This window comes from Carassius gibelio, chromosome B20 (assembly GCF_023724105.1).
Source record: "Carassius gibelio isolate Cgi1373 ecotype wild population from Czech Republic chromosome B20, carGib1.2-hapl.c, whole genome shotgun sequence".
Lineage (NCBI taxonomy): Eukaryota > Metazoa > Chordata > Actinopteri > Cypriniformes > Cyprinidae > Carassius > Carassius gibelio.
In genome coordinates this window covers 3,410,812-3,437,999 of record NC_068415.1, presented here as the reverse complement: position 1 = coordinate 3,437,999, position 27,188 = coordinate 3,410,812, and the positions used below count along the sequence as shown (strand labels likewise).

Sequence of the window (27,188 nt, the reverse complement as noted above, 5' to 3'; positions counted from 1 at the left end):
AAAACACATTTACTGTACTTCAACACACCCACAAAAACAACACTAACCACATCACAAACACTGAGAAAAGAGTCGACCTGGAGCCAAACGTGTCAACCTCAGCTGTGTGGGTGTGCAGTGAGTTGATATGAACACACACACACACACACACACACACACAGCCTCCAGGAGTGTAAGAGGAGATGAGATTAGTACTCCTCATCTCAAGACAAAAAGAGAGTGACGTTCTGACCGCATTTCCTCCCACACATCCCAGAAGTTTCCTTGAATTCAAGCATGTTCCTGGTGAACCCCTCAGATACACACACCCATGCCACAAACAGCACGGCTTTCAGCTTTAATGCTGGAACAGTAACAATGAGACATTAAACACACACACACACACACACACAGATACAGACAGAAACATGTAGAAACAGGAGAAATGAAGCAGTGAAACCAAACACCTGAAATTAAATGATGTCATTCACAGATTCTGTGTGTGTGTGTGTGTGTTGAAAACACTTGGGTAATTTTATAAGAGGTTGTTAATAAGTAGTTTTTTTAATCTAAACAGGCTGATGTCAAAATATTTACATTAAAAAATGATCACATTCTGTAAAAAATGCAGCAAAATGATTAACCTTGATCAGAAAGTCAGTAAACAGTCTGGGAGCAGTTTGAAACTAACCTAACTAACCTAAACCCAAATCCAACAAGGATTTTCTACAATGAAAGAGGTGATAAAGACTGAGAGTTTGCAAAGACGACAGTGTAAAGTTTGGTTGTGTAAAGTAGCATAGTTGTCATTGTTTTACAGCTGAGCCTGGTGAAGTCTGAGTTCTTACCGACAGATGGTGCCCTCCGGTGGTGTGGAGGACACTCCAGTGTTCCCTGCTGTGTGCGGCCAAACATGGCCGAATAAACCACGATTTGCATCCCTGTCTTACAGCCCAACCGCAAGCGCTCGCCTTCACACACCACTTTACTCTTATACTCACCTAGAAATAGTCATAACATAACACAGTCATAACAAAACACTATTCATGACTCATTTTACATTTAAAATACATTAAATAAACTGTTCATTTAAATTGTAATATTATTTAATGTAATTATTTAATTGTAATATTAATTAATGTTTTAATAAAAAAATATTACTGCATTTGTTTTTATTAAATAAACTAAAAAAGTTTGGAATCGTAAAGATTTGTGTTGTTTTTGAAAGAAGCCTCTTATGCTCACTAAAGCTGCATTTATTTGATCACTGTTTTACTGTATTTGTAATCAAATAAATACCGTAATTTGATGCATTTATATGCAAAACAGCTTTTAACAAAAAATACATAGGGCTGGACCAGGGTTATTATAGTTAGCAAGACATTAACTGAAATAAAATATAAGAAAAACTTACATTTATTTTATTTCGGCAAGTTGCCAAAGAAACATTTCTCATTTTCATTAACTTAATTGATTAAAATAGCTGAAACTGAAAAAAAAAAACGATATAAGTCATTATAATAATAATAATAATAATAACAATTAAAAAAGCACAAAAGAAAATGAAAAAAAAGAAAAGAAAAACCTTAATAGAAATATAAAAATAAATTATATATATATAAAAAATAACTAAAATTTAAAAACTGAAATAAAAAAAGAAATAAAATAAATATTAACATATAATAAAACTATACAAAAACCAATAACTAATAAAATAAAATAAAAAACTGAAAAAAAACTATATAGTCATATAAAAGGCAATAACAATAATTAATAAAAAATTTAAAAGCACACAACAAAATTAAAAAAATTTAATTGAAAATGAAAAACCATTCAAACTGTATTTAAAAAAAAACATATTACTATTTCAGTGATACTAAAACAACACTGGGCAGAACTTCTTATCCATTTTATCATGAATAATGTTGACATCATCCGAAAGGAACAAAGCAAATAAAAGTATATTTTTATTTCAACTCGACTTCAAACCGAGCCTGTTTGTGCATCTGTAGAGCTTTTACAGACACAGTGACCCGTAACTGAAGTGCAGCACTTTATTTCTCAGACCTGCATGAGAGGAAGGACAGAAGTGGACAGATTTCTCTCTGCTCAGCTACCAGAATACAATAACCTGTGTGTGTGGGTGTGTGTGTGTGTGTGTGTGTGTGTGTGTGTGTGTGAGACTCACTCGGCCTGCACTTGTACCGCACACTGAGGTATTTGTTGACGGTGGGACAGGGGTCCGTCCCAAACAAACGACTGTTGACAAGAACCTGACATCTCCGCCTGTCCTCACATTCATCCAGCATCTTCTGTAGAGAGACAGACAGATCCATACAGTCAAACAGACTGACAGATCCAGACAGATCCAGAGAGATTCAGACAGACAGACAGACAGATTCAGACAGACCCAGACAGACAGACAGACAGAGAGAGAGATTCAGACAGACAGAAAGACACAGACAGAGAGACAGACAGACAGATCCAGACAGACAGATCCAGACAGACAGATTCAGACAGACAGAAAGAAACAGACAGAAACAGACAGACAGACAGACAGAAAAACACAGACAGACCCAGACAGACAAACAGACGGACAGTGAGACAGACCGACAGATCCAGACAGACACACAGATTCAGACAGACAAACAGACAGATCCAGACAGACTGACCCAAACAGATTCAGACAGACAGACAGAAAAATCCAGACAGACAGACCGACAGTCAGACCCAGACAGATCCAGACAGACAGACCCAAACAGATTCAGACAGACAGATAGAAAAATCCAGACAGACAGACCGACAGTCAGACCCAAACAGATTCAGACAGACAGATAGAAAAATCCAAACAGACAGACAGACCGACAGACAGACCGACAGTCAGACCCAGTCAGACCCAGACAGATCCAGACAGACAGACCAACAGTCAGACCCAGACAGACAGAGAGTCAGACAGAATTCTTTCATTTAGGTGCCTGAATTCCATGGCTTTCATTTTTCCTGCAGTAGATTCCTTCCCTCCGGGCATTAAAACACACAGAGTGTAATTTTACTCTCTTCATGTGTGTGTTTATAGCGTGTGGTTTTAGCAAGCGTAAATCACGCGTGTGTGTGCTGTCAGAAACACTACAGTTCAAAAGAGCTACTGCCACGTAAATCAGAGTCACACACCTTCATCAGCTATGTTAGATATTAAACACATTTAATACAAAAAAAACTAAATACAGCTTTATTATTAATATACTGTGCCACACACATAGAGTGAAATATATGAAGAACTTGTTCATATGTTTCATAAGAAAACCTTTTACTTCTTTAATGTGATGTACTGTATTTTTAAAGCTAAATAGCTATATTTAAAAAACACTACCCAATAAAAAATAATTAATTACAAAACTAAAAAAAAATTATTACAAACACTTAATATTTTATTTTTATATATATTTTAATTTTTTTAACAAAAATTAAATAAGAAATACATAAAACCTAAATAGAAATATAAAAAAAAAAAAATGTCAAAACCAGGTATCAAAAAGAATAGAATAGAAATGTAAAAAAATAAGAGAATAACAGAAGCACATAAAATTAAAATCCTTAAATATTCTCAATAAAAATACTGAAAAAAGGCATCACAAGTGCATAACAAAATTATTAACCATAAAAACTGAAATAAAAATAAAAGACAAGAAAAAAGGCATTACATTACTAAAACATAAACTAATAATATTAATAAGAAAATTAAAATATAAAAACCAAATATTAATAAATAGTATAACAGTATATAAATGATAGTAAATTAACACTGAAGTTGTCTGGATGGTGTAAAGATTTAATTTCTCAATTTCTCTTATCAATATTTACCTGCAAGGATGTGGACACATGACAGGAAGTGATGTCATGCACTGAGCGTGGTCCAGCACTGCTGTAAGGGTTTGGGCACTGAGGTGAGTGGGCGTGGTCTGTTATGCTGTAGAAAGCTGATTGGACGGTGATTGAGGTTCTGGGTGGGCAGCGAACAGTCAGGAATTCTCCGTCACACGCCTGTTCAGTGTAATTCCTCAGAACACGTGACAGATAACCTTCCACAGAAAGATAAACACACATCCATAAGAGCATCCATCCACAGACATCAGCATCTTCTCACAAATCTCATCAGCAAATTCTGAAGAAAACGGTCCATTAATGATATGTGTTGCTATATGTGGTTGCTAAGATTTGTAATAAATTATCTAATATGAAGGGAAAAAACCGCACGGTTCAATGTTTGCTTTCAATTTCTGTTTATGCAGCTGTGTTTTATCCTGACAGTTCAGCTCCACAGCGGAAAGAGGCGATTCACACACAGGTTTCCGTGCTGAGTGAGTGATGTCAGCTCTGTTCCAAAGGAATAATAGAAACACACACACACACACACACACACTACCTCAATATACACACAACCAGTCCAGACCTGTGGAGATCGGACCACCAAAGCCTCTAAACCATTTGGGGACAGCAAGATTTTTGATGTTTCTCTTCTATTCACCAAGGCTGCATTTGTTTGATCGAAAATACAGCAAAATTATTAGGAATTGTGAAATCTATTCAGTGTGTTTTAAAATTTTATTTATTCCTGTGATCAAAGCTGAACTAGTTGTCCAGTTGTCAGCCTCACAAGATCCTTCAGAAATCATTATATGCCGATTTGCTGCTGTGAAGTTTATAGGTAAAACATGCAATTATGTTTTTATTTGCAGAACTGCAAACTTACATTTTGAAATTTGGAGAAATTTGTGAGTTTATATCATAATTCATCTATGGAAGCTTATTTCCACCACGAAATAAAAAAGGTAATTGCTATCAAAGACTTTAGAAAATACATAGACGGTTCACTCCTATACTTATGAATGTGAGACAGTGTAGGTGCGTTTTCATTACCCTTCAATTGCGCAAAATGAATTGCAAATTGAAACTATGCCTAATGGAAATGCGTCAATTTCTGGAAAACGCCGAAAAAACCTTTTTTTTTGCTTGCATGAGGTAGCATTTCCACAAAATTTGAAATATAAATAATTCGCAAAACTGCAATGGAAACATTTTTTTTTGCATTAACAGGTCACATGGCGTATGTAAAAGTCATATGGTCATACTTCAATGTAATATAACCTCCAAGAAACACCTCGTATGTGGCTACTCTCAAGTATAAGGGGCTTTTTACCTGCCACTAATGCTTAGACTATTTTCACTGTGCACATCTGCAGTGCGTTACGGCTCTGAAATGGCCACCGGAGCTGATCGGGGCCACTTTAATTTTAACGCTTGTGTTACCAGTCGCACCACGGCACGTCCCAGGATCTGCTCTCTGTGCTGCTTCTGTCAGGATACACACATACACCTCTTTCAATTAAATAATATAATGGCTAGTGTAGACAAATTCCATAAAAATATGTTACCATGACTTATCATGAAAGGAAAAAATTGGGCATTGGGCTACTTTATCACTGTTGCCGTGGGTTGTTTTTCATGCGACTGCAATAAAATGATATTTAGCCCGTAAAATGCTAATTTTACTAGGGGAACCCTGACAAAAACATTTGTATATTATCTTCAGAATGCAATTTTTTTTTTTTTTTGGATTGGGCTAGTTTTGGGCTAATTTTGAGTAGCAATTGGGTGGATTTTGTTGTGAAAACCTGGCAACCCTGGCATGTGCGAAGTCATAATCACGTTGGAACTATGCATGCACATAAGTTGGTCTAGCCTGAAAAATAAGCTTTTAACCGAGATTTCAGGATTCCCCCCTTTAATTTAGATGCTTGGTCTTGTTTGAGCTGCGCTGATGCAAATATGGCGGCTGAGTGAACAGACTTTTCTTGAAAGGGACTTTGTTGTAATTCCCAGAAATAAAAGTGTGAATTGTGAGAAAACAAGTTTGTTTCAAACATGGAATCAGGTAATTGCAAGTTTATTTCTCTTGCAATTATAAGTTTATTTATATCACAATTTTTCTGCATATATAGACAAAAAGTCAGAATTCTGAGAAAAAAGTCAGAATTGTGAGATTCAATTGCATGACATATGAACTCGCAAATTCGAACTGCATCGTGATGTCAGAGTGATAGTGTCCACCCCAAAAATAATTGTGTTAATCTGAAACAGAGATTCATAAATGTGAGCTTAAGATAAAAAATGTTTTGAAAAGCACAATAAAGTTGTGTTGCATTAAAATATATATTTTAAGATTTTAAGGCAAAAAAAAATGCATTCATATTGCATGAATGAATAATGAAATAATCATGTAATACAGAAGGCCTGTTCTCCTGCTCATGAAAGGAATGCTGTACAATCCACCCGGGATTCCTCCGAGAGCTTTAGGCTTTCCGAACACAATCCCTCCTGCTATTGTTCTCGGACAGAAGCCAACATTCCAGCCGCTGACTGACAGCTCCTTTCACCAATCACAGCTTACAATTCAAAATAACCCTTCTCTATTTGAAGATATCCCTGTGATCAAAGCTGTATTTTCAGCATCATTACTCCAGTCTTCAGAGTCACATGATCCTACAGAAATCATTCTAATATACTGATTTGTTGCTCAAGAAACATTGCTGATTATTAATATTGACAGCAGTTGCTCTGCTTATTTTTTTCTTCAACTTTTATGATCATTAAATATTACAGTTTGAAATGTTTAGCATGGCACATCCTATTAATAGAGTTAAAATGTATTGCATTTCAGAAAACTGGAATGGAATGGAATACTAGTACACTTTTCAATGCAAACAACATAATACACAGCTTTTATTTTTATATTTTAAATTAAGGTTTGAGCAATTTTGTGTTGCTTTGTAATTTTTTAGCTTTATAATTTTAGTCATGTAATGTAAACCTATTTCATTACACTTAATTATAAACTGAATACTGCCCAGTTTTATTTTAGTAGTATTTATTCAGTCTTGTAGTACTTATAAAAATAAAAGCTATTTAAAAATATTAATATTTATAACATTTTCATTTTACATTTGTTTTACCAATTTTATTGTGCTTTTGAAATTTCGTATTACTTTTTAGTTTTTTATATTTCTATTTATTTCAGTTTATATTTAATAATTTTAGTACTTCGATGTAAACATACTTTATTTCATTCAGTTGCAAATTCTACGTTGTTCAAGTAAATTTTTTCCAACCAATATTCATATTTCATTTTATTTCATCATTATTTTAGCTAATGCAAATTATATTTACAGTTACCAATAATAACAATTATTGTTCATTATATATAATTAGTTAATTATAAATTATATACAACAAAAATAGATACTGCATATTTTTTAGTAACTTAGTGGGACCCAGTTATTATACTAATTTAACTTTTTTTAAATAATTGCATTTAATCCAAATTCTGTGATTCATGTCAAACAATGAGTAAAGATGATGTTACAAATCACAGTGGAAGCAGAACTAGGTCAAGTTGAGAGCATTGCATTGTGGGATACAGGGCTACACACTGAAGCATGCATATGAAATACAGCAAATACAGTATGAGAAGCAGCCAAAGCTATTCAGAGCAGAGCCTGAAAAGGGGATGAAGTGGAAAAAGTGGAATTGACATGTCATGTGCTCAATCATGTGATCATCTGAGGGGGTAAAAAGGGGTAATTTACCGCCTTTTCAGTGCCCACAGGAGCTGGACAAGAGATGGCCAGTAAGAAAAGACAGAAAACAGGTTGTGTGTGTGTGTTAGTTGTGAATTTCCCCTCTGTTTAAATGATGCTGTGCTGTGATTGGTGGAGAGAGATGACGGCTGAATTCCATACGTCTGCAGAGTAATGAAGCAAACCACAATAAACACAGCGACACATGCACATACACGCACCCTCACGCACACACACACAACCCAGCGGTCTGTCTGATCTCTGTTCAGTGTTATTTATGAAACGTGTGTGTGTGTCCAGCATATCTCTTTCTCTGAACATTTAACATTCACCAGAGGCGGAAACTACAATCAGAAACCCTCCATATATAAACAAAGGTTTGGCATCAGTAGACTTTCTTTTTTTTTTATGATTTTGAAAAAAGTGTCACCAAGGCGGCATTTATTTGACCATCAAGTATTAAACACAGCAATATTGTGTAATATTATTACAATTCAAAATAACCCTTCTCTATTTGAAGATATCCCTGTGATCAAAGCTGTATTTTCAGCATCATTACTCCAGTCTTCAGAGTCACATGATCCTACAGAAATCATTCTAATATACTGATTTGTTGCTCAAGAAACATTGCTGATTATTAATATTGACAGCAGTTGCTCTGCTTAATTTTTTTCTTCTTCTTCTTTTTCAGGATTACTTAATTAATAGAAAGTTATAAAATAGCATTTATTTTAAGTACAAAGCTTTCGTAATATTTAGATAAATCTGGATCCTACACTGAATGAAAGGATTCATTTATTTTGAACAGAAATTAATGCAGTTATTACAAAACAACATGCATTGGTCATAATCTAATAAAGATAATATTTTGCCCTTTTAAATTAAAATGTTTTCTGAAAGTTTGATTAAATGATGAGTGCAGAAAAAATAGTTGAATTAACATGTGCACATAATGTGCCATGGGCCGAAGTGGTGTAGCTAATAATTTTTAGTCCTCAGAAAGTCTTTAGCTTTGACTCACTGGAGCGGCACTAAAGCGCCTCTGCTGCCACCGGTGATATTTCTGGAAAATTATAGAGCCGAGTTTAACATGAGAGAGCAGATATGAGGAGGACTGAATGCAGCTGTGAGGAGAAGCTCAAACACACCCTAAACCACACGGCGAACGCTCGCGGGAAAACACTGCGCATATAAATGGACAGCGGTCACATCAACGCTCAAAATAAGTAGATGATTTTGTTTATAAACTTTCATTAACCTCTGGATGACCTCATGTGACCTCAGAGATCAGGAAACACACTACTGTGTGTGTGTGTGTGTGTGTGTGTGTGTGTGTGTATGTGCGTGTCAACATGGCACTAAAACAGAGATTAGTAGCTGCTAATAAATTAAACACAGAAATCAGTAGAAGGTAAAAGACTGCTGGAATTTCACTTTTGGGTGTACTGTCTCTTTAAGGGAAAATACTAAATTAAATTGTAAAGCAACTAGTTGAGTTTTTTGTACCTGCGGTTTAAAAGAAGGTAAATCTGAAACAACTGACAAAAAAACCCAGAGTGTAATATATATATATATATATCGCGATTAATCACAATTAAAAAACTTTTTGGATATGTAAATGTAAAATGTAAATAATTAATGTAAACTCAAGACAAAGAAACTATTTAAATTCAAAATATGATTGTTTATTGAAATTTTTGTTTAACTTGTAACACAGATTTTCTCATGTAAACAACATACCTGCAATAAACCACCAATATCCTCCAAATTAACTGTTGGCTTGAAAGCCATATTTATTACAGAAATAAAAACACAGGCATGTAAGTACCATTTGAATTTCAAAACAATCAATGCCAATAAAAACCAAAAATGATTTCCATGTTGAATTCTAAGTGGACTGCAAAAAAATTCCAAAGTATAGTCATTGCCAGTGCTTTAAGTGGGCCAGTATGCACCAGTACTCAGTACCGCCACTTCCAAATATAGCTCTTGAACGTACCGCCACCTCTCCGTGCGCCCAGAACGTGCTTGTAGCGTACCGGTACGCTCATTTGGACATCTGTTTTAATAGAGGTTTTAATCTTTTACCTGCACTGCCGATTTTCAGAGCGCCCTTCACAATGCAAGCTTCCTAATTCATCCCACCCAGAGCAGAAACTACATTACCCATTCACCCTTAAGTTATACAAGTGAATAGCGCATGTGTCGCTTTTCCCACTGTTAAGTGTCAACAACTCAACGTGGCCGGAGAAGGTGTGTGAAACTCGTTGTGAGTTATACTAAAGCAAAATCTTGAGTATTTATTGTCTGATAAACATTAAAAACTGTCTGCAGAGGTTGAGTCGTCCTGCAGCCCCCGGTGGCTGTTCATTGGCTGCAGCATCTTTTTTCTAAGTTCTAAAAAAATACCGTAGACGGCAAGGCACAAATTTAGATATTCATTTATCTAATTAATCTATAGCCTATGCACAAAGACAATATGATCTTTTTGTCCCCTTTTTGTTTTAAAGCTTGATGAAGAGAGAGAGCGCAAGTTGCTGCAGCTGAGGAGGACAGTGATGCACGCGCACAGGAGTGATTGACAGTTCGCGGCACTGTGTACAAAAAATACTCCGCTACACAATTATTTCGTTATTTTCGTTTAAGCTTATTAACGTTAGCGTTACAGAAAGGTCTGATTTACGCACTGTTACAGTCATTGTTTTTTTTGTTTTTTTTTTAAACAATGACATTTGAGTTCATGATTTTAATGTTGCTGTTTTTTGTGGCAGACTAAATGAAGAGTAATGTTTCTTGTGGCAGACTGAAGAGTAATCCGGCAGAGTTTTATACTGAAACTTTCCGTCTAAAAGTCCTTCCTTGGTCTTATCCATATTTCTTTGCACGTTGAACACACATAGGCCACAACTGGAAATAATAAAAAACTGCAACCGCGTTAATTGCGTTATTTTTTTTTAACGCGTTAAATATTTCAAATTAATCGAATGCGTTAACGCGCTAATTTTGACAGCACTAATATATATATATATATATATATATATATATATATATATATATATATATATATGAACACACACCTCAAATAGTCCAGAAAAGTTACAACAAAAAGCTCTAATGACATAAATAAAATAATGGACGAGTTTAATGAGGTTTCAAAATTAAGGACAACACTCGTATAAAAACACATTTGCTTCATTATCTAAAGAAAAACTCCAGCACCACTAACAGACACACACACACACAGAGACCGAAACAGATGTGCACACACACAGACATGGATAAAATCACACACACTCACACACACACACACACACACACATACATACAGAAATACACAGACGCACATACAAACAGTCACACACACACACAGGCACACACAGACACACACTGTTCTGCCATAGACATAACACCCAACCACAATATCTGCTCAGAGTAGACACAGCTCAGCTTTGTGTGTGTGAGGTGTTTTGATAAAAAAAACTCCAAACAAAATGTGTGTGTCACCTGAGTGAACCCCTCTGCCACAATGCTCATATTCTGGGGGTTAATACGAAGCTGCTAGAGTGTTCTGTGAGGTTTCATCGCATTGCTGTGTGTTTCTATACTACTGCTGCTGGACTTTTCCATCGGGTTTCTAAGCCACTGCTAACTGGTCAAAAGAGACAATATTCTGGTCTCTAGAGATATGGCTTTGGTTCCTTCTTCAGCGTAAGTCTGCCAGCACACGTCTCCTCAACAAGACACATGATTTCAGGAATCATTCGTATACAGGTTGATTTAAAAGGTTTCAGGGATTATACCAGCTCCATAGACATAAATCAAACCTTATGAACTAAAGTAATAGTGATGCTAGATTAAGCAAACACTGCTAATTAACAGCACAGAAAAGAGCAACGTGTGTGTGTGTGTGTGTGTGTGTGTGTGTGTGTGTGTGTGTGTGTGTGTGTGTGTGTGTGTGAGAGAGAGAGAGAGAAAAGAGAAACGTGTGTAAGAGAGGGGTCTGGATGGGAAAAAGGGTCTTGGAGTTTGGGGAAGGGGGTTCTACAAACAGAAGGCAGCGGTTTCAAGTTCCACCTCCGGAAAACAAAGTGCCTGAGAAAACACACACACACACACACACACACACACACACACACACAGAGCTCTATCCTCTTGGCTTTCTGGATTATAAAGGTTATTAGAGCGCCTCTCACCTCAGCTAAACTCTCTCTGATTTCAAGCATTACTCTCTTCCGACAGAGAGATTTTCCATCTTGGCAGCAACGGGACGCAAAGAGATTAATATTATTAATATTATTTAATATTCCTGGACTTCAACTAGTGCATAATCTAAATATATATATATATATTTTAATAATATTAAAAAAATGTGTCACACACTGTATTTACAGCTAAGTTGCTGTTTTATTTGGAAATGAACTTTTTTTTATTTTGATACTACATTTAATAACATTTAATACATTTGATAACTACATTTTTCATTTTACTTTAAATATGTCTATAAAAACTAAAGTTACTTGCACCTTTAAATGCCTTTTTTGTTGTTGCTGATATTAAGGCAGTACGACTGACAGACAGACATTCCTCTAGTCTTAATGGTGTATTGGGATCCTCAAAAGGTTTGACCTCAGTTGACCTTCTGACCCTTTAACAGCCACACATCCTATTCAGCGCCTCACTAAGCCCCGCCCACAGCTTTATGAGCACTTTCACTGTAGTGAACATACACACAATGAATCTAAATGCATGTGTGTGTGTGTGAAGCTAATTAACCAAGATAAAACACAGCACACACAAAAGCACAAGGTTCCTGTAGGACAGATGTACAGGCCTGTTGCCCGGCAACAGATGTTCCGTCTCCATCGACAACTTCTGTCAGCCTCTTCAAGCACCTGTCAATCAAACAGGCATTCCAGAGTGTGTGAGCAGACAGAAAAACAACTCTCAACTGTGTTCAGCTGAAAACTGATGTGTCTTTCTTTGACAGGACAGTGCAGTCGTATTAAGGCGATTCTCAGAAAACAACTCTGGCTCATATTTCACCTAAAAACTTTGCTTTTTGATTATTTGAACACATGTCCTGTTATTGTTGTTATTCTCATTGATATTTACTGTCTTGTTACTTTAATATGGATGTAACCATTCTGTGCATATTTAATTTTTATTTAAATCAGCATAAATTAAAGGCAGAGCAGGAAATACTATTATATTCTACAATTAAAATAAAACATTTTTTCACATGACAGTAATTAGACATGAAAATAATGCCACTGGGCAAAAACAGGCATTGTTTTTTATAGAAATAATAATAAAAAAAAATATTATAGTAAATAAATAAATAAATAAAATGTTACCACTTTAATCAACAAGAATTGCCGTTTTATTTATTTATATGAAGTTTTCATGAAGTTTTAGTTTTTGTTTAAAATAAGCATATTTTATTTTATTATAACATTTTTTTTTCAGTTAATGTTTTTTTCAAGTTATGCAAATAGTTTAGTTTTCGAATAACCTTGCATAAAATAAATAACACACATGCATAAATCCAGGTTTTGTGAGACTCACCCAGTATGTCTCTATCGTCTATAAACCAACTTTGAATCCGTATTGTGTAAAGCACTAGGCAAATAAACCTGACTGACAATGAAAGTTCAGTTGTGGTACTCAAACAAAAAACATGATGTTGATTTTACATCCAAAGCAAAGCTGTGCACATCTAAGTGACTTAAGAAGAGAAATGCAAACAAAATTCTATTAAAACAAACACAGATTGCTATCGCACACTGAGATCTGCCTTCTCTCACCACATCACAGCTGTTTCTGATCCATTCATCTCTATGTTATGTCCTACAAGTCTTCACTGACACTCAGCCTTCATGAACTACAGGGAAACTACACAAACAATCAGTGCTGAGGATGGTGTGCTTCTCATCTCGCTTTAAAAGATATAACAATCAGTGTTCATGAAATCAATGCTTCATGCATTTATCTCTCTCTCTCACACACATACGATCTCTATTTGAATATATATATATTTTCTGCTAAAATAAGCAGTAATTGCAATAATAGGTTTTTAAAGTGCAATAACTGAACATAAACACATTAGCCTGAGAAACTGCTCATTTCAGATGGCAATTTTGCATCTGAACTCTTCATATACAGAGGGGCTCAAAAGACATTCTTGTTCCATGTTGCTTCAAGTCAAATTCCAAAATCGCTACTTATGGAATGTGAAAAATATTATATTCATTTTAAATATGCTAATCAATTAATTATGAGTTAATTACTCAGACGTTTGGTACCCATTATATATATATATTTATATTTGACATGCAGTACTGTAACCCAAGAGGCGCTCGCACACACGTGCACTTTCTTTTTGATCGCGTCGGTTACGGAAGTTCCCGCGAAACAATGTTACAATGTTTCAAATATTTAATCCGGGATGAAAGAAACTCTCGCATGTCATACCTCAATAATGCACGAAAAGAAGTAAAAATACAGATGGAACGTTTAAAAAAAAGTTTTAAAATGCAAAGATGAAAGATTCTACTAAACAAACGCATTTTTAAAAGGACAATAGCCTACATGATAAAGTGTCAATACACAAACTCTCGTAAGGAATGATGAGGATGATGAGGATGATGGTGTTCAGTACCTGAGAAGTCCTGTGAAGTTTTAGTGAAGCCAGTCAGAAACGAGATTCCCAACAACAGCAGTGAATATGAGACATCAGGGAAAACCATCCTTAAATGTCCCATCAGATCCGATGATTCCTGAGAGAATCAGAGCTCAAACCCTAAAGTGATGTCTGATTCCATGACTGGAGACACCACAGACAGAGTCAGAAGAACACCAGAGAAGACCTGAGAGAGAGAGAGAGAGAGAGAGAGAGAGAGAGAGAGAGAGAGAGAGAGAGAGAGAGAGAGAGAGATCCCCCTGGTCCCAGAGTCCCTGAGTTTAACATTCATCACTGGTGATTTAATTCACTGAATCTTTGCCGGTATGACGGTCAAGTCACTGTGGTGTTAGAGTTTAAATAAAGTACAAATTCAAAAATACAACGTATTTAGATAACACCACAATGAAAACAAACACAAAAGTAAAAGATTAAAACATTTTACCTGACTACTACTTTCTTGTTTAATTCTCATGACAAACTCTCAATGTTTCTCCAGAGCTGTAGAGACATCTGCTGGTCAATATGAAGAACCGCAGTAACTCCCCTTCATCAAATAATACAGCATGGATTCATCAGTTCATTGCGGTTTAATATTATTTTTTAGATCATCTGTTTGGTTTTGATCTGTTAACATTTTTACCGTTTCATTAATTGCTTGTTCCTTATAACTGTTTTACAGTTTAATCTAGCAGAAAAACCTGTGATGGGGCATGTTGTCAAAAAAGGACAACATGTGAACTTTATTTACATGTGCAATAAAGCAGTATGTCTAACACCTTTTTTCTTGCAGTCACGATTCATATCGTTTAAGAGTTCCTACACCAACTGACTTTAGAAAATAAGCACCCTGAGAAATATTCACTGCAGTAAAAATGACGAAACAGTTCCTGTCGCCCAATAACATGGGCTTGAATGAACACTGCACTCTACAATACCCACCTGAAGAGCTTGTGGTTAGGTTTAGTCTTCTTGTGATGATCACTCACACCTTCATTCATGCAAGCAGACCACAGAACGCAGAGATGCCATCTCAGATGTATTTAATAAATTAAAACCAGATACAAAAAGAAAACAAAAAACCTAATGTACATCTGCCTCCTCTGTCTCTCCCTTTGTTCTCACTCTGTGATTCGCTAGTAAACAAACACGATAGAACAGCCCTCGTCCACCGATTATGACACATTCTGGGCCCGTATGTAATGTAACACACATGCTACATGTCGGCAAGCAACTGGGCGGGAAACGAAAAAGAGAGAGAGAGAGACATGCAGTATTTGTTTTAAGGGATTGTTTGCCTTTAAATTACAATCTGATACATTTATTCAGGCCATCAAAGATGTACGAGAGTTTGTTTTTTTCATAAGAACAGATTTGGAGAAATGTAGCATTCCATCACGTGTTCACCAATGGATGCTGAATGGGTGCCGTCAGAATGAGAGTCTAAACAGCTGATAAAAGCATCACAATAATCCTTTTCACTTCACGAGACTAGAATTAATGGACTGGAGTGGCGTGGATTATTGTGATGTTTTTATCAGACTCTCATTCTGACGGCACCCATTCACTGCAGAGGATCCATTGGTGACCAAGTGAAGGAATGCTACATTTCTCCAAATCTTTTCCTATGAAGACTCCAACTCATCTACATTTTGGAAGGTCTGAGAGTGAGCAGAATTTCAGCAATTTTGGGTGAACTCTTCCTTTAATAACTCGTTTTAAAAGCACTTCAAATTTTTATTGGTACCATGATGTGTGTGCATGCACCTTCTGACATTAAAAGGACAGTTTAACCAAAAATGAATTGATGCACCATCTCATGTCAATCTACACCTGTACAACTCTATTCCTTCAGTGAAACACAAAGAAGAATTTCCAAAGAAAAATGTGCAGGTTATGAACATCATGATGGTGGGTAAATGATGACAATTAATTCATCTTAGTGCATCGATCTCTCTCTTATTCGTTGTGTAACACCCGGTCTCTACAAGTCACCAAATATGCTGCTGACCTTCATAATAATCATTTTAATAAAAAAAACGTCAACAACATTTTGGCAGAACCGAGCGTAAGGGGTTAAACAGACAGAGAGATACAGTGGATAGATATAAAGCCACAGAGAAAAATCAGTCTGTATTGGTCCCTCTCTCTGTTAGCAGCACACGGACTCATCACCCCACAGTTTACTAGATTATTATGTGCATTTATATATATTTAAATATATATATGTGTATATATATGCTTTTTATTTCAGTATCTCCAAAATAAAATTAAAAAACATTAAACTAACACTATTTCTTTGTTCAAACGGATGCAAATTATCACAAGGAAAACAGCCCAAGAGCCACGGAAGATCGAACGTGGGAGAATCAAAGAACGGTTTCCAGCGAACATGCCGTGAGATGCGGGGGGGGATCGGATCGCCCTACGGAGACCCCAAAATCCAATGAGACAGTGGCTGAAAGAGAAAGAGCGAGAAGGACGAGGTGGAGGAAGATCCCGACTCTCAGACGGTCAGTTCTGACACTGGTCATTCACATCAGGAGATGAACTTCTTGGGTTTCCTCTCACTCTGTGTCCGTATGAGTGGCTGCTCAGTAGTCCGCGGCGTATTCGGTTCCATGAAGGCCACGGCACACCAAGGTGAACTCCTTCACAATGTCTTTCACTCGGCGCTTGTTCACTCGCTCCCTGAGAGGAAACAGAAAAAGAAATGGTTTTTCATTCTCAGATGATGGGTTTTCTGAGAATGTGTGCATGAAGACCTCAGCTGTACAGATGTCATATGCAGGCCAAATTACTTGATATATTCAGTTATTGGTACCTGAAACTATTTTTTTTAATCTGTAATAAAGATGAAAAAAGGGTAACTAACTGATAGAAAAAAAAGTATATAAATATTGAACGTATAAAAATGAGAAAAGCACATAATAAAAATGTCAAAACAGTAAGATTTAAAACTATTTTATAAATGAAATTAATACTTTTATTCAGCGGGATGCATTAAATTTATCAAAAGTGACATTTAAAATGTTACAAAAGATTTCTATTTTAAAATACATGCTGTTCTTTTGAACTTTCTATTCAGCAAAGAAAAAAACGTATCACGGTTTCCACAAAAATAGGAAGCAGCTGTTTTCAATAATCAGAAATGTTTTTGTTGTATTTTTGATCAAATAAATGCAGTCTTTGTGAGCAGAAGAGACTACTTTAAAAAGAATTAAAAATGTCCTTACCTGTTAGAATTTTAATAATGATTTAAAATTGTAACTAATATTATGAAGAAGGTAATATTCACCGATAATGAACTCCTCTCACCTGAGCACCTGTTGGCTGAACGTGTCTTTCTGCTCGTCAGAGACGCGTGAGGATGGGAAGCCCGGTGAGCGCAGAGCTTCTTTGAGCCACACCGTCAGCAGAGCGAAGCAATGCTTGTTCAGACAGAAGAGCACCTCTGCAAACTGATCCATCAGACTGCGGGACGACTGACCGCCGATGGCCTGACCAAAGAACACAGCAGTCAGACTTTTGTGCTTTCTTGGTTTTGTTTTACAACATTCAGCAACCTTCATGTATTGTAGAAGCTCACCTCCAGAACAGCCAGCAGGAGGAGTTTACCATCTTCCTGCACGACCTGACCAACACGAGGAACGTCTGCGCAGTGCGCTATTAGCTCCGTCTGCCGTCAACACAATTATACAGTTCAACATTGCTCATGGCTATGGTTTATGAAAGTATATTTAACAAGAGGTAAAGAGACACAATCTGAAGGTCAATACAGACAGAGCACTACATCTTCCATCAAAATATACAAAATAATCAAGTCTCTTCAGCTCACCAGGGCTACATTTCTTTGATCAAAAGTACTGTAAAAATAGTAATATTATCACAATAATTGTTTTTATTGCATATTTGATTTAATATATATTAAAATGTGATTTATTCCTGTGATGTGCAGCTGTATTTTCAGCATCATTCCTCCAGTCTTCAGGGTCACATGATCTTCAGAAATCATTCTGATATGCTGAGTTGCTGCTCCAGAAACATTTCTAGTGCTAATTAAATAGTTTTAATTAGCTTAATAGTTTTGTGGAAACCTTGTTACATAGTTGAAAAAAAAAATTATTGAGCAAGGATGCATTAAATTACCTGAAAAAGATGCTTCATGGTTTCCACAATTTAGAGCAGGGCAAAACTTGATTGTAACTTAATAGCAGATCAGTATATTAGAATGATTTCTGAAGATCATGTGACACTGAAGACTGGAGGAATGATGCTGAAAATACAGCTGTGCATCACAGAAATATATTACATTTTAACAATGTATTCAAACGGAAAGCTGGTAATTTAAACTGTAATAATATTTGGCAATATTACTGTTTGCACTGTATTTTTAATCAAATAAATGAAGAGTGTATTCCTGTACTCCTTGGTGTGAATAATACTTCAGGTTATTACGATGATATCTGACTTACAAAGAAAAAGCAGGTCGATTTGACTGTCGGGGCTTCTGGGAATTTCAGTGACAACACTCCTAAAGTGCCGAAACACAGCAGTTTTAAATATTACACAGGCTCGGACATTCACACACATTCATACTTGTTTTCTACATTTGAAACAGACTTACCACAGTGAAACACGGCTTTCACATCAAGACTCTCTGATAAGAATAAATCAGGCTTCCGTTTGAGGGCCTACGAATCAGACAGAGCCAATGAACAGAGCACATGACTTAAACCCCGCCCCTGGAACCCTGTCAATCACTCCTGAGCCCCGCCCACCCCCCATCACTCACTCCCTACACCTGTCTAGCTCTAGAAAATCAACCAAACGTACATATTCAATGCAAACAGATCAGGTAGGTATAAGAAATCAACACCAAAGAAACTAAAATACTGAAATTTAACACAATAGAAACTAAAGGTATGATGATTTTTCTCTCTTTAGCGTTCTCACTTGGTTTTCATCTGTTCGATCACTACTTTCTCTGCTCAGTTGGACTGAATGCAACAGAAATCTAAGTAACATGTACGATAAAGACAACTGATGCATTAAGAAACTCATTGAGGATGAGAGGATATTTGAGAAAGAGACAGAGAGAGAAACCGATAGAGAGGGAGAACTTCATGAGAAGACATAAACCAGAGAGCCAATTCATTTGAATCAATTGATCAATTCATTGAGATGAATTCATTTAGGCTTCCATCGGTTTTTAGGGCTGGAATGACACTGGGAGGGGTTTGTGGGATCTTGATCCTAACCTTTATTCAGCAAGGATGCATTCAATTGATCAAAACAATGTGTCACTATTGGAATTGCTCATTTCTGTGGATGACACTTAAAACAAAATATGCGTGTATCAATATAAAGACAGATGTAGGTCATTACTATTAACATTTTATGCATTATTTTATTTATTTATAAATTAGTATACTGCAGATTTGCAAACATTTATTATCTATATGCTTAACATCATTTATTTTCAATTACTCAAAATCCTAAAGTTTGATTTCATTTCACTTTAAATCTTAGATGTTCAGTGCATTCTCAAATTCTTTTTTTAACTCACTTCTTTTCTAGATGCAATGGCAAGAAGCATTGTGTCAAAAGACAATATATATATTGCTCAAGTGGTAGAGCATTGCTTATCAAGCGAGGTTGGGGGTTCGATTGCCCGGGAACACATGAAAGGTAAAAACTGATAGACTGAATGCACTATGCTAAATGCATAAATTTAAACTTATATATTTATTATATATTATTTATCACAGAATTTACACCCGCTACACTGTAGAAATGCTGTGAAATGCAACACGATCACAGCCAAGTTTGGATGTGTAATAAAGCAGGATCAGGAGGTGCCAGATCTTTGGACTGAATGAGATCTACACAGATTAGAGGGGTTGACTCTGGCCTGTGTGACTATTGGACAAAAAGAACTGTCAATCATCCAATAGCGAAACCCCTCAGGTCAATTCCACTGCCCGAGCAAAACAAGGGTCTTTAAAGACCCTGTGACACAGGACAGAAGGGAAGAGAAGTAAGAAAGAAAGGGACAGAGAAAGAGAAGAGAGAAACCCAAAGTGAATGAAATAAGAAACCAAAAACACACCTGAGCTTGGAGTTGCATAAATGAATCAACAATATCAGGATGATCCCTGGGCCCTAAAATATAATAAAGATGAAACTTAAGAAATAATAAGAATAATAAGAATATATACAAACAGCAAAAAAACAGATCGAACAGTCATGTGGAACGGAAAAGTCAACTGGACGGAAATAATCTCACGCGTGAGAGAAGTAGGGCAGAGAAAGAGGAGGGAACATGAACGACTTGAAGGCAGTTGCAAAAAACGAAAAGAGGAAAAACAAAGGAAGACAGATCAATGAGTCCGTTCTGAAGGGGAGAAACAAAGGAAAAGAAATAGAAGTAACGAGAGAAAGAAAAGAAACCTAAACAACAAAAGAAACAGTGGGTTTGGAGTGGGAACCCAGGAGGCACCTGTTACTGTGATGACACTTGTGTAGCTTGCTTTCTTTTTAGTGTGCGTTTTAGTTGTTTTCATTGTCTGTAAATTCAATTCAGACACCAGACTGGCCCGCTGCGGCTGGTGAGTGCTTGGTTCCCACCACCACCCCAGAAGAGCAAGGTAGCAGTCAGTCCCAAACTTCCCTCCCTTAGCTGTTCCCACACTCCAAACAAGACCCCGCCCCCACAAACCAGACCCCGCCCACCCGTCAAACCCCGCCCCTTCACAGAAAACAAACGACACACAAACACACAGGCCACGGCAGGTCCTCTCGGCCATGACACCTGATCGGGACAAGAGTGTTATCGCTCACATTTCAGCTGGTTTGGAAACAATGTGGTTAAAACAAAAGAACGTGATGAATGACAAACAAGATGTGAGGGATGCAAGCAAGCTAGTGTGGACACATGCAGGAGACAAAAAGGCAAATCAAATCAAATCAAATTAAGTGACTGTGTGTGTTTAGTAGGTCATTGTGTGTCACTGTGTCATGCTGGACAATTTTAGGCTGTTTTCACACTTCTAGTAATTGGTCGGTCCAAACCAGAAAATGAAAATTTGGTCAAACAAGTCTTGACGTCTTAGTAATTGTGGAATTTACCAATGATTTCTGAGTAAAAACTGTTACAAAGTCCTACATCACATTTTTCAGTGCAAGTCATTTCATTAGATTTACATTAGTGATTGCATTACATTTCATTCCTTTGTATGTCTCTACATAAAGCAGAATGGCAATAAAGCTCACTTGACTTGAATCTACAAGCTATCAAGCAAAAGAAAGCATGTTTTTCATTCAAGTCAACAAGAAAACTGGGTGGAAGTGGTGCAATGAAAAGAAAGCTCTAAGACAAGTTTAACAGGTGCACTTAAGCAAAATCCCCAACGTATGAATGTTTAAACACAGCATTATTGGTAAGCAGTGCTGCATTCATAATCATATTAATACAAGCATGCCTTATCAGTGACAAAGTGTGATAAATTCAACCATGAATCTCGACTATATTGTTTGCGATGGTTGCTGATAGGGAATTAATACACTTACGCAACTTCTGGGCTATAATTGTAAGTCTTTTTTGTTGTTTATAGAAAAACAAACATAATTTGGAATTAGTATTAAGAATTTCACACTGTTATAGTTTTGCAGCAACCTTCCTAAGCTTTAACCAGTTAAATTTAATGTACTGTAGAAAGCGTTTCATTATATGCCAAATATAGTAAATCAAGAAACTAGATGAGATATAATAAACCCTGAGAATGATCTAAAGCTCTCTCGATTTGTGTAATGTAAAAATAAATCTCAAATAAGATTTTTTTAAATTAATAATAGTGATTATAATTCAAATTAAAAGTATTATAAGTTTAACCAATATTGTGTCAAATTAGATTAAAGCAATTACTGAAACTCAATAGTACATGTATTGACAGTATGTGGTCCTATTTATCATTGTTCAAGAAAATTGACCAAGTGAAATCCAGTCATTTCAATGGGAATTTTTTTGTTACGATCACAAAAACTCACTTCTAAAAAACCTATTTACATTTGGTATTAAGGTCCATCTCAGGTGGTCCAATCACAAGTGGTGAGCACTCAATAAAGATGTAAACAAGGTATGAACTATGTTATGGTCAATTCACATTCAGATCCATTTGTTGAATAAATGCTAATGTATCCTGATGTGCCCCTGACAAGAATGAAGCACCGTCCACTCACCTGTCAATCAATCAGATCACCTGAAATGACTGTTTAATACCAGGTGTAAACCAGACAAAATGCATTCGGATCCAGATCAGAACCTCTAGTGTGAAAACGCCCTTCATCTAAGCATGTGTGAAACTCATGGGGTGGAAATGTCAAGCAGAACAGGATCAAAAGTCACCACACCATTTCAGAAACAAGAACCATTTCATTAGATCATGCCCATTTCTGAACTCTCTTTCTGTGTGTGTGGGTTTAAAAACAGATACATGCAAACAATTGACAGTAAAGATAGCAAAACCACATGATTTCCTTGGCCCTCTGCAGCTGGTCGTTCCCAGCATGCCTACCTTGCTGGAAGATGGTCAGAGTAACAGAAGTGACCAATTCAAACAGCGCTTTGATTGGGGGGAAATGATTCGTTTCACTGGCAAATATGTGGACCATCTGCAAGAGAACAGAATCAATCAAACGAAACGAAACGAAAGAAGCAGCACAACACATTCAAGGCTTCTGAGTTTTCAAAATCTAATTTAAGCATTGTAAGGCTTACACAATAAAAACATGCAATTAAAAAAAATAATGTAACTCAGATTCTAATTAAACAGGCACACATTCAACTAAAATAACATGGCTATTGCAAGTTTAAAATGCTCTAAAATAAGTTTTATAAAAAATATATATGTAATGAAATGTATTTCTATATTTTTATATCCATACATAACGAGTTAGAGGTTGCTGATATGATAATGTGTTTAAAGGAGGGCAATAAAAAGATTATTACATAGATCAAAAAGATGAGGGAGATATAAATAAGATGCAAATCTTACAAAAATCTACAACCCCTTGTACAGAAAAGTTGGGACGTTTTGTAAAAATGCAATACAATCAAGCATCTGTGATTTGTTCATTCTCTTTAACTCTTATTTAATTGCTAAAAGTATAAAGAAAAGACTTCCAAAGATTTAACTCACCAACGTAAATGTATTTAATAAATACGAAGAAATTTTCTCATCTTAAACTAGCATTCTCTATTCTTTTTCTGTATTCCATCTACCATACTTGTTTTCTTTATATTTACTTAGATAATGACCCTCTAACACTTGCATTCTCTGTTGTTTTTCTATTCTATATTCTCATTTTATTTTTATTTATTTTAAGAAAAAAATCCTACTTGTACTGCATTAGATTAATCGAGACTTGTCACCGCACTTGCATATCATTACTCTTTTGTTGGTTTTGATTGCTTCTGAGGTCCTCATTTTTAAGTCCCTTTGGATTAAAGAGTCTGCTAAATGACTAAATCTAAATATTTTATAAATGATTATTTTTATAAACTTTAACACTGTTATTTTCCTGTTTTAATAGCTTGAAGCTGCTTTGAAACAATCGGTGTTGTATAAATAAACGTGACTTGCCTTGATAATAAAGACTTTTGTATATAGCCTCAAACGTGTATTTTTTAAGGACCTACATGGACATTAGATTCATTTGTCATCCTGGGCTTTGTGTACCTGGCGTGTTAAATCCAGCGCAGACGCCTGCGGTATGGTACTGTACATCTGCCCCAGCATCTCACTCAGCTGAGACACCATGGGGGCAAAATCATGCAGGAGAGTTTTCACAGACTTCTCAAAGATGGCACACACTGCCTGAGAGAGAGCAGAGTTAAATCTGTCCTGCATCCATATTGAAAAGATATAATGAAACCTGAGCAAATCACTCAGAATAAGAAGTCCGAGGTGAATCATACCTCCACAACCTGCGAGTCATTCAGCCATTTACTGAGGACCGTCTGAATAAGTGCAAAGACCTGCTGGAGCACCACCACCACCTAGAACACACAAACACAATCGAGTCCACCTCTGACATATTGAAAACGACTTCTTCACAGTGACCGCGGCCAGCGGGAAGGTGCTTACAGGGTTGGGGCCTGTCTGGGGCGGGGCTGATTTGATGGGCGGGGCATTGTCTCCTGACTCCTCCTCCTGTTTGGTGATATCCAGCGTGGTGAAGAGATTGGACAGCAGACCGAGGATGTGAATTATAGCCAGTTTATTAGAGGGGTTTGGCTAAAAAAAAAAAAGGAGAAACCAGGGTCAGATTGGTATTTGACATGTTTGACCATATTTGACCATTTCAAAGAATACAATTTCTTTTTTAAATCCACTTATAAATTCAGTTAAGATTTCATACACCATAAACTGTCCTTAATAAGCTGCTCATGACCATTTTTTCTCTATCTATCAAACATTAGATTAAATCAACAAAGGCACTGGTGCACAGACAGCCTTATTTTCCAAAGGTTAACCTGGAAGAAGATTATACTACATGTCTACTTTAAAAATTAAGTACATTAAAACCACTTTTTTTTTTTCAAATAAAGTTCTTATAATTAATGAATTCAATTGATATGACATTAGACATGCATGAGTGGGCTGTCTATTGAAAACGGCTCATTCAATCAGAGCATGTCAGAGCCAGAACCATTTGTTTTATAAAGAACATGTGAAGAACTGTACACCACGTGTTTACTTTGTTCCTGTTTACTTTGAATATTTTTAGCAATTTTACTGACAGCGCCTTGTGAAAATAGCATCAGAGGAGATGCATGAGCTCTGATAGTTCAGACAGCGTCTGTGGCCAGCAGGGGTCACTGTGTGAGCGGCCCATCACTGCAGCCTCTTTACTGAGGCTGATGTAATGTCTTTCTGGGAAGGACCAGACTGGAAGGAAAGGTATAAGAAAACGAAAGTCAAAAACAGACATGCAGTACGTAGAAACAGACCACATGTGAAGCCGAACTGAAAATAGGAGTGAAATCAGTTTACATTTGACATGGATTTTGATAAGATGCAAAAAAAAAAAATGCAATGCAAAAGTACTGTATTTAGAAGCTACATTTTGACGTCTGGGAGTTACATTTGCTTTTGCATGCAAAAGGTGTTTTGTTGCTCATTAAAGTGAAAAGAGTCTACTGTATCATTCTGGTCTTTAGATACAATTTCAATACAAGTTACCCGTTTTTATTTCAGCCAGATGAAAATTGAGAGTGTAAATGCTTATAAAAGGTACAGGTGCACATTTTGATCCATAGATATGCAGCGGCGTGCAATACTAATGAAATAATTTTATTTCTCCCATTATGTCTGAAGATGTAAATTTTTTGTATGCACTAAAATTAATGTTTTACTGAATCAATGAAACCAAAATCAAATAAAATTGTATTGTATTGTATGTATCGTATAAACTGAGTTGTACATACATTGCAAATGCACATAAAGCAGTTTTATACTAACTTTTTAATGAAATATTTTTGTTGTTTCAAATATGATTTAAATGGTGTCTTTATTAAAAACTTGTTTTCATGACAGATTTATTCAAACATATTATTAAATAATGAAGACAACATATTAAGTAAAAATGTAAAATGTAATACAGTGCATATATTTATCAAAAAGCTCCTCTCAAGATTCATATTTTCTGGTTTTCCTGAGGTAAATGCCTGATGTTCATTCATGTTTATTTTATGCTATAACTAGGAATTAAACACGAAGAGATGATCGGTTCACTTGCAACTTGAACTGAGACAGATACAGTGATCTGTCACACCATATTTAAAAGCATCAAAACAGTGTTTTCTTGTTGGAATTTTGTAGTAAAATGGACAGAATTTGAAAGCTTAGACGTTTCATACGTATTCATAACTTATTGTGATTGCTCAATGGGATGCACACTATAAATGTTTAGTGGAGTACTGTTCATTAGCTGAAAACAGCACAGAGTAAAAGGTTCACAGATTTATCACATGAAGATCAAAAAATAGACAAATTAATACGGTAAATCCATCACTATGATCCACACAGCTAATATTTTCCTACTGTAGTTCATCAACATTGTTTATATACTGACTAGGGATGCACCAATACCATTTTTTCAGAACTGATAAATATATTTATATATAAATGCATAATATAAATTAATAGACATTTCTTGTAAATGCATAGCACAGTAATGGAGGCAGCAGCATATGATAAATAGAACAGAACAAAAAGGCTATTAATAATCTTTCATTGCGCTAAAGTATTATACAAAGAAAGGCTCAATACAGAGGATTTACAATTAGCGAGTTGCAGTTTACATTTAGCAGATGCTTTTATCCAAAGACTTACAAATGAGGACAAAGGAAGCGATCAGAATCAACAAAACTGAGCTCTTTTAGAAAGTTTCATCGTTTTGACTGTTGCAACAATAACAGAAAATCAGATTTGGATCGGTCTCATCTGTCCAGAAAACGGCAGTTTCGGAGCTGAATACAGATACTGAGTATAGGATCGGTGGATCCCTAACACTGACTGATCGGAAAAGCACTAATCAACTTTTTCTTGGCAAAATATTTTCAGTTGAATACATTCCAGTGCGTCACTAATGAAGATTTTTGCTCTTGACAATTTAGCACACACACGACTTTTAGCACGTATGAACATCAAAACAAATAATGTCAGCACTTATGGTATTTAAAAGGATGTTTTGACAGCAAAAGAGTACTTTTTAATGTGATCTATTTTAAAACAGTGTCAGGTCACTAATCTGCTGTTTTATCAGTTTTTCCATTGATCCTGCTTTAGCCTTTTTTTTGGCATGTCTATTTGTGAAACAAAAATAGATCA

The 27,188-nt window shown here is 36.0% G+C and overlaps 2 protein-coding genes across 3 annotated transcripts in view; both read right to left on the bottom strand.

Annotated features, from left to right (window-relative positions):
• Positions 1-14,447, bottom strand: part of LOC127984576 (protein eva-1 homolog A) — a 38,534-nt gene extending 24,087 nt beyond the window's left edge. The window contains exons 1-4 of the mRNA XM_052587281.1: positions 14,272-14,447; positions 3,841-4,058; positions 2,168-2,291; positions 828-980 (exon numbers count right to left, since the gene is read on the bottom strand). Of these exons, the coding sequence (XP_052443241.1) occupies positions 828-980; positions 2,168-2,291; positions 3,841-4,058; positions 14,272-14,374 (598 nt within the window). The 5' untranslated portion in view covers positions 14,375-14,447. The remainder of the gene's footprint in view (positions 1-827; positions 981-2,167; positions 2,292-3,840; positions 4,059-14,271) is intronic.
• An 871-nt stretch (positions 14,448-15,318) lies between these two features.
• The window catches only part of ipo13b (importin 13b), a 36,491-nt gene continuing 24,621 nt past the window's right edge, over positions 15,319-27,188 (bottom strand). Inside the window, exons 12-21 of one of the 2 annotated variants that reach the window (XM_052585918.1) lie at positions 24,441-24,590; positions 24,272-24,352; positions 24,033-24,170; positions 22,869-22,965; positions 20,405-20,457; positions 18,920-18,986; positions 18,768-18,826; positions 17,882-17,971; positions 17,611-17,792; positions 15,319-16,983 (exon numbers count right to left, since the gene is read on the bottom strand). In XM_052585918.1, the coding sequence (XP_052441878.1) occupies positions 16,887-16,983; positions 17,611-17,792; positions 17,882-17,971; positions 18,768-18,826; positions 18,920-18,986; positions 20,405-20,457; positions 22,869-22,965; positions 24,033-24,170; positions 24,272-24,352; positions 24,441-24,590 (1,014 nt within the window). In that variant the 3' untranslated portion in view covers positions 15,319-16,886. Of the gene's footprint in view, positions 16,984-17,610; positions 17,793-17,881; positions 17,972-18,767; positions 18,827-18,919; positions 18,987-20,404; positions 20,458-22,868; positions 22,966-24,032; positions 24,171-24,271; positions 24,353-24,440; positions 24,591-27,188 lie in introns of those variants that run through there. The other variant, XR_008160489.1, reaches the window with a different exon arrangement.